This window comes from Ostrea edulis, chromosome 1 (assembly GCF_947568905.1).
Source record: "Ostrea edulis chromosome 1, xbOstEdul1.1, whole genome shotgun sequence".
Taxonomy (NCBI): Eukaryota; Metazoa; Mollusca; class Bivalvia; order Ostreida; family Ostreidae; genus Ostrea; species Ostrea edulis.
Genome location: NC_079164.1, coordinates 23,785,171 through 23,797,363, shown reverse-complemented (window position 1 = coordinate 23,797,363; position 12,193 = coordinate 23,785,171). Strand labels below are relative to the sequence as shown.

Here is a 12,193-nt window from a genome sequence, read left to right as displayed (position 1 = left end):
GTGTAGCACTGTTAATATGTATGTCATTGTTATAAAAGAATGTTAACGTTTGCAAGAATATGGATTAAATAAATTATATTAATAACATAAAATTACCTTTTCCAATTGCATGCACTTAAAACATAATGCAAATTTTAGAGGATTGAATTCAATTAGTTTGAATAGGAATAAATCTCCATTTATACAAGAGGCTCATGGGCTACAATGATCACCTGCGTCACCTTGGTCCTGATGGTCTTCAGAAAAAAAAATTTAAACAGATTTCTTGCCCTCTTCATTCCCACAAAAACTTCTTGATCTCATATCATGACCACACTCTAACCCCGCAGGGTCATGATTTAACAGAATTTGAATTAACACAGATTAATACAGATATACAGTCACTTGAATTGAAAGCTCCATTTATCAGTTTTGCCAAATCTTATTAATCACAGCTGTGCTTTAAAACTTAAACAAGTATAAAAAATAAAATCATGTAAGCAATAGTTAAAATTGATAAAAGGAATAAAATTCAGAAATTTAATGTACGATTTTGCTTAAGAGTTAATGTAATCATTATGAATTCATGTAGACATAAATAAATAAGTTGATGTAAAGTCATAAAAATAAAATGTTTAGTTTACATATTACATATTCTTTGGAATGAGCACAAATAAAAATTTTAATTTGTTTTGACTACATGCTTGCAAGAACTTGCTGACAGATTAAGACATCACATAATGTTGATTCTTCAGCAAACTGCATCTTTAATTTTAGATTGTTAATATCTTCAATATCAGTATCTAGAACCTCCAGACACATAAGAATTCTCAAAATTATTTAGAACCTCTTGCTTTCGTTTTTGGACATTCTTTATCTGGGGTTATCTGACGTCGAACTTCCCTGCTATCCTGAATCAGTTTTGTTATCACTTCGAATTTTTGGTCTACTAATACTTTGGCTTGGGATGCCATTTTTTTCTCACTAACATTATGTGAGAAGCAGAAGACATTGTTTGACGGCTGATTATATGAATGGACTTTATTTCCAGTTCACCATGATGATGCGAGATATAAGACCTTCTAAACAGTAGGGGTCTGATTATCATATAAAATCAAATTTTTCGAGGGCAGCTGGTAAAAAAGAAAACCAAGATGGCTGCATGATTACCTTGTGAATATTTAGTTTATAGGAAGACAATTTTGGGTCATGATATGACTGCATTGGAATGCTAGCATATTTTAAACTTGTCTAATCATGTCCAGTGATTCTTGAAAAGCAAGGTTTTCTTGCATTAATTCCCGTGTAAAATTTTTATCCCCTATTGTTGCCCCATCCAAACCACCAAGAACCATAATTCAAACAAACTTGAATCTGCACTTCCTGAGGATCCTTGCCTATCAATATGATTAATCAATGATCTTTTTAACAAGAAGCCCATGGACCACATTGCTCAACTGAGCCACCTTGGCCCATATTTAAAGATTTTCTCTATATATTTGCATGTAAACCTTTGATCCCTATTGTCCCCCTAACCTACCCCCAGGGGCCATGGTTTTTACAAACTTAAATCTGCACTATGTCAAGAAGCTTTCATGTGAATGTAAACTTCTTTGGCCCAATGATTTTTGAGAAAAAGATTTTTAAAGATTTTCCCTATATATTTGTATGTATTGTGGCCTCATCCTACACCCGGGGGTCATGATTTTAACAAACCTGAATCACCACTATATCAGCAAATGTCAGCAATTCTGGCCCAGTGGTTTTGGAGAAGATGAAAATGTGAAAAGTTATGACAACAACAAATGCTAACGACGACAACGACAGACAATGGAAAGTTTTGATCAGAAAAGCTAATTTGAGCTCATTCTGCTCAGGTGAGCTAAAAATACAAGTTCTTCAATCTTTCAAAGTTTATCATGATAATATCTTACCATGAGTGAGAAATTTCCAACTGTTGTCCAGTTATACAGTGCAGTATGAAAAATGTAACGGCATTGAAGATCTCCGCCTTCAGTGACAGCAATATCACCAAATTTGATACCATTTGCATAACATTCGTTCAGCTCTTTTTGAACCTTCCCTCCAGCTTTTTGGAGAATAGTCTTTGACATCATACCACCTTCAGATAATGCAAGACATCTGCCAGTTGTATTCACCATTACATCAACCTAAAAATGTCCATCAGATATTAACTAATATACATTCATATGGAAAACTCCATGGCGTACAAGGGTTGTTCCAAAATGTTCTTAGACATGGTTATTAACTGAACTTCTCTTAGTAGATATCAGTTTATTTTCATGTTTTGGCAAAAAGCAATACTATATTCTTTATAATTTCAAGTTTCATTTAACAAACATTATGAGAGTATTGCAAAAGCAATACATGTCCTTTCCCAATGCCCCTATCTATTGGAGGGATGTCATTACATGCAGACCATATATGGAAGAGCGGGCATTTTTGTAATACATGTACCAGGAAATATCATAATTTCGATTTCTTGTAAATATAGATGGAGCAAATCTGTTTGACTCAATTACAAATTGGTATGCCTTAAATTTATATATATATATTATATATATTTATCTCACATAATAAAACAGTACCGGAAAATAGACATGGGTACAAGAATTAATTCAGTAAGACATGAGATTAAGTTTTACAATTTTTGCTAGACTATAGTCTAAGTAACTAAATCTGGATCTAATTATTTGATAACCATGCACATATCAAAATTTCAGATTCCCAATTTCAGGCATTGTAGAGTAAGGAAAACTACATTCAGTCCATTGTGATGAAACAAACTTGATCTGTAAACATATACCGTTGTGCAACACATACCAAATTAGCATGGTGAAAGAAGTCTGGTAACTATATTTGACACAAAGTCCCATATATCTCATAAAACTCACCCAACTGTGATGAAATGTACGTTAAAACCTCATCTATATAAACATACAGTATAAATCATATACCAAAGGACAAGAGCCACGAATACCCAAATATGGCCCTGTAATTTTGAGTAAAATAAAGTATCTTCATTCCAAATTCCATCATGGTAGCTTCTTCTTTATAAACCCAGTGTATTTTCCCCCACGAAAATTCATGCATATAGAAATTATAACATGCAGAACCCATATCAGTTGTGTTATTTTTGCAAAAATTGATAATTTCCAACAATATGCACCAAAAAGTTATGAGATTGATCACTTCGTTATCTTCCCCTTGCATACTATATAGAAGTAAAGAGTTTTTCTGGATCTAGGCCTGAGAGATATGTGAATTTTTACTTTTTATCATCATCATCATCATCAACCTATTTTGATTTTACAGGCAATATAATCAATCCTCATGTCGAGGGTGTGGCCTGTCTGTCTTTTGAGAGCAAAGTTTTCCTCTCCATGCAGGGCAATCCAGTGGGTTGGTAGAGTCGACTCCATGTTCAGGGTTACACGATCACGCTTCACTAGTTCGTCCCAAGAAAGCTTTGATCTGCCTTGGCCCCGCTGTGCTACAATATACATCTGACCTGTGAGATTCAGCTTGTGCTGTGCTCAACGTGTCCAAGCCATCTCAGCCTGCCCTATTGGAGAACTTCAGGAATGTCTCTTATTTTGAGCCTTAGATATACTTAGAAGTGTCTCAAAGTGGATGTCTTCTTCAGGCTTGACCAGGCTCTGTTGTTACGTTGAAGGCGCTTGATGGTGCTCGCTGATGTTACCCACGTTTCTGAACCATAGAGCATGACACTCCTCACACAGCTGGAGTAAACTTGTCCTCTGATTGTAGCAGGGAGTTGTTTGTTTGTGCGGGTAGGAAGAAGTTCTCTGAACTTTTTCCAGTCTGACTTTCACCGCCCATATGGCTGCAAGCTCACACCCTCCACCAGAAGACATGGTATCTCTGAGGTAGCAGAAGTCAGCAACCACGTCAAGTGTGTCTCCATCAACCTCAACTTCGCTTACTGGCCTATGGTCTATTGGTCTTGCTGTGCCCATGCAGCGTGGACATGAGTATGGTGGGTCCGGTCTGAGTGGACCTTTAATTCCACTACAGTTCTTGTGGACCCAGCAAGAGCAGTTGGTGCAGAAGATAAGAGTTTCTTCCTGTTCCACTTGGACATACCAAACAAGGGTGTTTTCCTGATCTTGTAAGGGAGTTCAGGTTTCGTCCAGCAATCATTACTTTGGTCTTTCCCATGTTCTCTCTTAGACCCTTTGCTTCCATGCCCTTCTTCCTGGTGGTGATTCTGTCTAGTGAGGTGTTGACAATGGCAAGGTCGTCAGCATACAAGAGCTCCCAAGGGCTGCAGCCAGTGCACAGCTTGATTGACAAGGCTTCCAGGTTGATGATGATGAACAGCGGGCTCAGTACAGAACTCTGATGTAAACCTACTCCCACTCTGAAAGCATTACTGTATCCATCTCCAACACGCACACGGCTCCTAGCATTCCGATTACGTTGATTGTACCATCCGTACCATAGCCATTCCTGAACATTCAGCTTTTGCATGGTCCATCAGATTACATTCCTTGGCACTCGATCAAAGGCTTTCTCAAGGTTGACAAAAGCCATATAAAGGGTTTTGTTCGCAGCTAAGTGTCGGATGATGAAGATGGCGTTGATTGTACCTCGGCCTGGCATGAAGCTAAACTGCATCTCGTCGATACGCACATGTTACCTAATCAGTTGCTCAGTCACTCTTTCAAGTATTTTCATAGTTTGATCTAGCAGCTTTAGACCTCAGTAATTGCCCATCTAGAGCATCCCCTTTTCCTTTGTAGATGCTGATGATGTAGATTGCTAGTATACGGCTGTTGCTAACAATAGCTTCCACAAGGTCTCGTATAAGATCTACTCCAGCCTTGTCTGTGGGCTTCAGCATCTCTCTCTTATTCCTGATGGTCCAGGAGCTTTGCCAATATGCATCTTACTGAAAGCTTTTTTATTATCATCTCAGTGGTGATTGGTACACTACGACTCTCAACAGGGGGTTCCTCTGAGAGATCATTGGGGTCAGAGCTAGGAATTCCACATTAAGAAGTCGCTCATAGTGTTGTTTCCATGCAGCCTTTTCTTCCTCGTCAAGGGTTTATCACTACTAACATCTTAGCTGTCATGGTGCATTAGCTTCAATCTTAGAAGCAAAAAGTTCAGCAAACTCGGCTTTTGTGTCTGGGTCTTCAAGTTTCCAGAGTGTTATCCGGGGCTTGAACTGTCACTTGTACTTGCATGGACCATTTACCATAATTTCACACACAATAAGTTTGTGTTGGGATGCACATTCTTCACCCAGGATGACTTTTACATAAATTTGTGACATCCTTTCTGAACCTGCGCCGATATAAGATGTAGTCAATCTGTGTTGAGACTTCTCCAGATTGGTAAGTGACCAGATGTCTGTGGTTCTTCTTGAAAACAGAGTTGCCTATCACCAAATCGTTTGCTACAGCGAATTCAAGCACTCTTTCACCTTCAGCATTGCATTGGCCAATGGCATGGACTTCCATGTATCTGTCTAATTTGCTGCCTATGTGGCCATTCAAGTCACCACATACAAACAGTTCCTCAGAGGCAGGGACAGTTGTGCCAGCATGACACCTACTCCTCCTGTGGAGTGTGCCCTTGTCATTCCTGATCAGTGGAACTTGGCTTGAGAGTCTTTCACAGTGATTTTTCTAACTCCATCATGTCTCCACCTGGTCTCCTACTAGTCATGGTCTCTACTACTTCATTTGCCTTCCCTCGCATAGTGCCTACATTCAGTGATCCCACACGAAAAGGCTTGGGGCACTCATAGGATTTGCCATGATGGCTGGACCCTGCAGACCCACGCACCCAAAGTTACTGGCACTGCCTTGTTTACTTCTTCTTTTTTCAACTTGACATGTATGGTTTAGGCAGTTTTACAACCAGATGCCTTTCCTTCAACAACTTGGCACACTTTTGGCAGACAAGACCTCCACCATTCCCAGCTAATTAGGACAGTTGTACAATTTCACTTCCATAATGCACCGTTGTCCCAAAATATACCAGTGACCCGCCACATATGCAACTGTCACCCAGGTTGTGACAGGCTAACGAGATAGCAGTCGCCACATATACCCTGTGGCCAAGGATTGGATTGGTAAGTGCCAGGACATGTCTGCATGCCAGCGGGCCCTGCACGCTGCACCTCTAGGGCTCCAATCTACTCCGAGATCCCTAGCCAGTTAGCCTGAGGTCGCATGGCATCCAGTTTCCATAGTGTACCACGAGGAGATTTGGCTAAAGTCTTGTCAGTGGAGAGGTTATGTAACAGCAGGGAAGACTTACGCACTCAGCTTCCTTTTCGTCCAAGGACAATCTGGCAGATGATCAGCTGAAAGCAAGAGGTGGGAAGCACATGCAACTACCGGTGACTCTCTATGGCTCGAACTTCGATCTTTCGAAGTTCTCAGTCTCTCGAAGTGAAATCATGGTCCCGATTTTTTTCTCTATATAACAAAGCAAATTTACTATCGATCTCCCAAACTTTCGATCTCTCGAAGTGAAGTTGGGTCCCGTAAACACATTTCATTGTTTTTCACTCTCGATCTCTCGAAGTGGTGGTAGCGTATACCCACCGTTACTCAAGCGTGTAATAATTTCCGCTTGGGCCTCACCTGATTTTGTTGAATGCCGGAGGGGTAATTACTAATTAGGTATCTACATAGTTGAAACATCGCCGGTGCTTCTTTGTGGAGGCGACACACTTGAGTATATAATTGGCTAATTGGTCAGTTTACACCTTGCACTGGAATTTGGAGTCGTGATGATTAAAATTATATATAATCCAACTATGAATATATCTATAATTTGTTTTGACGTGACAACGAGAGAGTAAGTTTTATACATAATTTACAGACTGTTAAATTTTTCGATTTTTGGGGTTTTTGTGTAAAGTTACTCTAAAACATCATTTTACTCATTCATTAGAATTTTTGTTTTGGGTAAAGCGACATAATATTGTGCTCTGTTTAGTTTGCGATAGTAAAGCGTCATCAGAACTTGGCTTTGTATGCCTATCTAAGCATGATTAAAGGACAAATAAATACATCAACTCTGAAATGTTTTTATTAATGCAAAATAAGGTTTTTTTTATTTTGATATCAAAGTACCTGACGAATATGAAGGAAAACATGTCAAAATGATATCATATGATCTTGTTGGTATACATTTCCAGTTACGGTAAAATCTTAACCATACCGGCAGACCTTCAATTTCCGAATTTCAATCTCTCGAACTCTCGATTTCTCGAAGTTTTATCAAGGTCCCTTGAACTTCGAGTTATCGAGAGTCACCTGTACATCTACATCTACATCCAGCAACTATGTTCTACAAATAACTGGATTTTACATTCCATGCACAAAATCTGATTATTTTTCCAAATTATAGGTTATATTTAAAAGTATATTTGGGGAATTCTTCCAATAATGTCATATTACAAAACCAGTAATTATGCAAATGATTAAATTTGATAATTTTAAACAATATTTACAAGGGCTGTTCGATATGTAATGTGTATTGTATCACAATGAGATAACGCTTTGCAAGATTTCGTGGATGATGATACTCTTGAATAACTCTATTCAATACCTTTCCAATGGTAGAAACACGAGCTTTCAGCTCCACAGTTTTAAACTTATAGTCATTTCAATAGAGCCAGTCGTTGACCACTGTTCTAAAAATGATTGGGAAACGGGTTGAGAATATTGAAGAAATCAGAGTTTATATAAAAGTTTGCACAAAACTCGGTGATTCGGTAATGCAGATTTTTACTGAATTGGGGGAAGTATATGGGTCTGATAAGATATCTCATGAGATAGTTCGTAGGTGGAGAAAGAAATTTCTGACTGGCACAGAGTCTTTCAAAGATGCAGCAAAATCTGGCCGACCTGTGACTGTAACAGGGAAGGCAAATGTTTCAAAAGTCAGGGAAATAATTGAAAGTGATGGCAGCTAGATACACGATTTGTGATATTGCCAAAGCTGTTGGCATATCACTATCACGGGTGCATTTCATTTTTAAGCATATTTTGAAAGTACGAAAGATTTCTGCCAGATGGATACTGCGTGCTATATATTGACAGATGACCAAAAATGGGTATACAAATACAAACCACTAAGCAATTGCTCAAAATGTTTCCCAAATTCAATCAAAGACAATTTGCAAACATTGTTACTGGTGACGAAACATGCAGGGCTGTGTGGTGCACCAAAAATTTCGGTGCACCGCGATTCATACCATTCGATTCGATGCACCGATTACAAATTCCAGATTTCGGTATCAGATTTTACATACACCGACAACAACAAATAAGGTGTCCGAGTGAGGTGCAGAGCATGTGGTTTTTTATGAAACGGAGATTTAAATTATTACTGTGTTGAAATTTAGCATTTTCACTACTCAGATACCAACAGAATATGGTCCGTAAGATCATTGCAGTTTAGCTTTACATGACATATAGCATTTCTGTCATTGCTGGGGTGAAATCAACATCGTAGATATAATGACACAGATTAATTATTTTGACAGTTAATATGAGAGAGAATTAAATCAATAAATCTTTAATGAGATTTCCAAAGACTTTCAATCGATAGAATTGTTGAATTCTTACATATCGATGAAAACAACATCATATACATTTTAAATTGACTATACTATACTATACATAGACTGTCAATGTGTTCTTTTTTTCTAAATAGATATAATGTTTACAAATGATGACATAAAGTTATACAAAACTTGAATAAAATTAAATCAAGTATGCTACTCATTAAAATTGTCAATTTTTGTACTGTCATAACATAAACCAAATAGAAAAAAACGAATCATGTTCTGAATCAAAACCGAATCCCTGAATCGTCCCAGCCCTAGAAACATGGCTTCACTATTTCATACCAGTAAGAAAAATTGGAAACAAAATAAGGCTAACTAAACATGGTAGAGGGCCTGTAGTTGCCAAAAGAACCATAAGCACAAAGAAGGTTCTTTATTGTACAGTGAAACTTCTCCAAACCGGTCCCTCAGAAAACCGGTTCTCCCTGAATATCGGTCGATTTTCAAAGTCCCGGCAGAAACCTTAACATTTCCTTACAAAGAAAGTCTCACAAAACCGGGCACTCCTGAAAACCGGACATCGGCCACTTTTTAAAGTACAATTGTTAACAAACATGTGTAATTTACCCTTATGATACTGGCCACTATTTGAAGACTAGAACATTTTTGGCCAGAGGGGTGATTAAGACCAGGGGCAGGTGTGAAAAATGACTGCCCTACCGGCCAGGTGCATAGGCGTAGCTTGGGTTCGAATATTACCTAGGCAGGGGGTCTGTGCCCCCCAGAAGCTATCGACATTTTAACAACGTAAAAGGTGTTTTTTTACCGAGGCAGCTGCCTCGGTTGCCTCAATGGAAGCTACACCACTGAGGTGGGAAATTATCAACCAGAGGTGTGAAAAACACGAGTGGCCTCTATAAGTTCTATAGTTTACCTGTGCTGTCGAGGGTGTTAATTGGTGCTTGGCTAATCCAAGTGACCCTTTCAAATTTCAGTACGAAATGTTATAAACAGATATGCACATATTGAATGAATACAATCATTACCCCATATTGTTGCACCATGGATATAAGCGCGGTAGTTAATAAATAACAAACCCATGCCTGTTCATGATAATTTTCAATAGATGAATGATTTTTGGGGGGTTTCCATAGACTTAAAATTTCTAAGAAACATCAAAATTAAAATTATATATTTACTACTGTACTTTTCAAAAACGTCAAAACAAATTTGTTAATGATATAAGCAATGGACGTAAACAGAGTTTTTATAGGTAAGAAGAATTCCAATAATAGGCCACTGTGTTTTCTTTATGTATCCTGTTATAAATTTTTAGTTAAAATTAGATGACTGCATGCAGCAAGCCTATTACCTGTAGGTACAAGCGGACTAGTTTGATCTCCACCGATAATTGATCATAGATCCCCATATCAAAGTGAGCAGTACCTACTCTGTGTATTAATTGCAGCAATCAAATGGCTATGTGTTTGTTTTGTTTATTAAAATATAAGCCGAAATTCTACATAAATGCTGCTAGTCTACAGATTTCTATACATATATCAAATGCAGTTTTATTTAAACGGAATGTTTTCCATTATTTCTGCATGTCAATGAAAAAATGTTTATTCATGTTTAATTAGTTTTAGTGCTATAAATTGAAAATAAACATGTTAGTAAATTATTATGTTTTATTTCCAATAGTGATATAATAGTCCTTGAACACCATATTATATGGTTTGTGGTATGTCAATGAAATATCTAATAAAAATTGAGCTGAAATGTCTCTAAATGCTAATTTCTCTGTATACCGGCCACCCCTCTAAACCGGCCATTTTTTTTCAGTCCAACAGCTGGCAGGTTTAGAGAAGTTTCACTGTATATTCTTCTCATGTGATGGTATAGCCGAACAAATTCCGGTGCTGAAGGGCAAAAGTGTTACAGGTTGGTATTACCGAGATGTTATACTAAAAAAGCTCAAAAAATATTATCATAAACGACGCCCTGTGTCAGGATTTGGGCATGTTTGTCTACTTCATGATAATGCTCCATCACATACATCTGAAATTGTGAAGCAATATTAGAAGTCGGAGAATTTATTTGGTTGACCAATTTCAACCTTAGACAGTCATCATCAGAACAAGTAAAATACTGAAATTTAGCTACGCAGGTGCAAATTTCGGCTAACTAAATTATGTACATCATCAGAAGAAAATAAATTCTGTAGTGAAGTTACATATAATAAACAAAGAAACAATGGTGCATATGACAACAAACATGTGAATCAAATGTGTTAAATATAGATTATTATTTTTAATTGATAGAGTGTTTATTATGTGGATGGACATAAACATAATAAAACAATTAAAGAGTCCATAAATTCCATAAATCTTCATAGTTCTGTTTTTAAATTGCAGTGGCAATTCGTCCATGCAGATAGTTTTTGTCGATTCCATTTTTCATGCAGGGCCTGTATGTGTGAATGGTTTATCTTTCACATATTTGGTAGTTCATATAACACGGATGACTTCCATTATTTTAGGGGGTGGGGTGGGGTGGGGTGGTGTTGTTCAATTCTGTGTGAACCAAAATATTCCTGAGGCTGGGGGGGATTTCTGTAGTGTCCGTACACGTGATCTCTGAGTAAATTGCCAGTCTGACCTGTGTATATTTTCCCTTGGATGTCTATGCATATGGTTGTATCAAGGAAATTAATTTCTTTGGTGGAATGTTCATAGGTGAATTTAATTGAGCCATGAAAATCGTTCAGACGGGCCATGAAGGCATGGAGATCCTCGCTACTGTCCGTCCAGATAAAAAACATGGTGTCTATGTAACCCCATCATATCAGTGGCTTTACAACGAGATGGTATGTTACATACATGCAGAGGCAAAAGTAGTGATGCTATGTACAGTGTAACAATGTTTTTTATTATACTTTCAAGTAAAATACTCGAACCTGATTGGTCGAGAAGCATTTGAAAAAACATATTGTTACCCTCAGAGAACAGAAAACACGTGCCCCAGGGTGATAGTATCTAGCAACGGGTAACAGTACTTGACAACGGGTGATATTATAAAAAATTATCACATGCGTCAAATTTATGCGCATACGGTTCGCCGTAGATTGCTAGACGACGTCGTTTGAGCGTTTGTAATAAACGCGAGTACCCGCATCGAAATACGAAATATTGCATGACAGTGATTGATCAAATGTCAACAGACGTAAGTTTTTCTGCTTTCCAGTTTACATAACATTCTGTATAATAAAACAAATATTGCATGTAGTTGAGGGTAACATTGAAATTTTCACCCCTCGAGAAACCATTGTCAACCTCGGCTACGCCTCAGTTGACAATGGTTTTCTCGGGGTGAAAATTTTCAATGTTACCCTCAACTACGTGCAATATTTATATATTGGTACCTAGCTTCGCCATTCATGCAACGCTTTGCAACAAATTGTTACATACCGTGCGGAGGCTGCACATTTTAGGACCAATTCTGGGACCATCTTGTTGTTACGTAGCATGCCGTATCAGTGCACTGTGATTTTTATTTGAAAAGTTTAATTGACTCACTCCAAAAGTGTTCATCAATTGTAATTGCTTCAATGCGGTGGATGCTACGAATTGA

At 37.8% G+C, this 12,193-nt stretch overlaps 1 protein-coding gene across 1 annotated transcript in view; it reads right to left on the bottom strand.

Moving 5' to 3' along the window:
• Positions 1–12,193, bottom strand: part of LOC130051272 (uncharacterized) — a 116,822-nt gene that overhangs the window by 87,427 nt on the left and 17,202 nt on the right. The window contains exon 3 of the mRNA XM_056153067.1: positions 1,914–2,150. Coding sequence (XP_056009042.1) covers positions 1,914–2,150 — 237 coding nt within the window. The remainder of the gene's footprint in view (positions 1–1,913; positions 2,151–12,193) is intronic.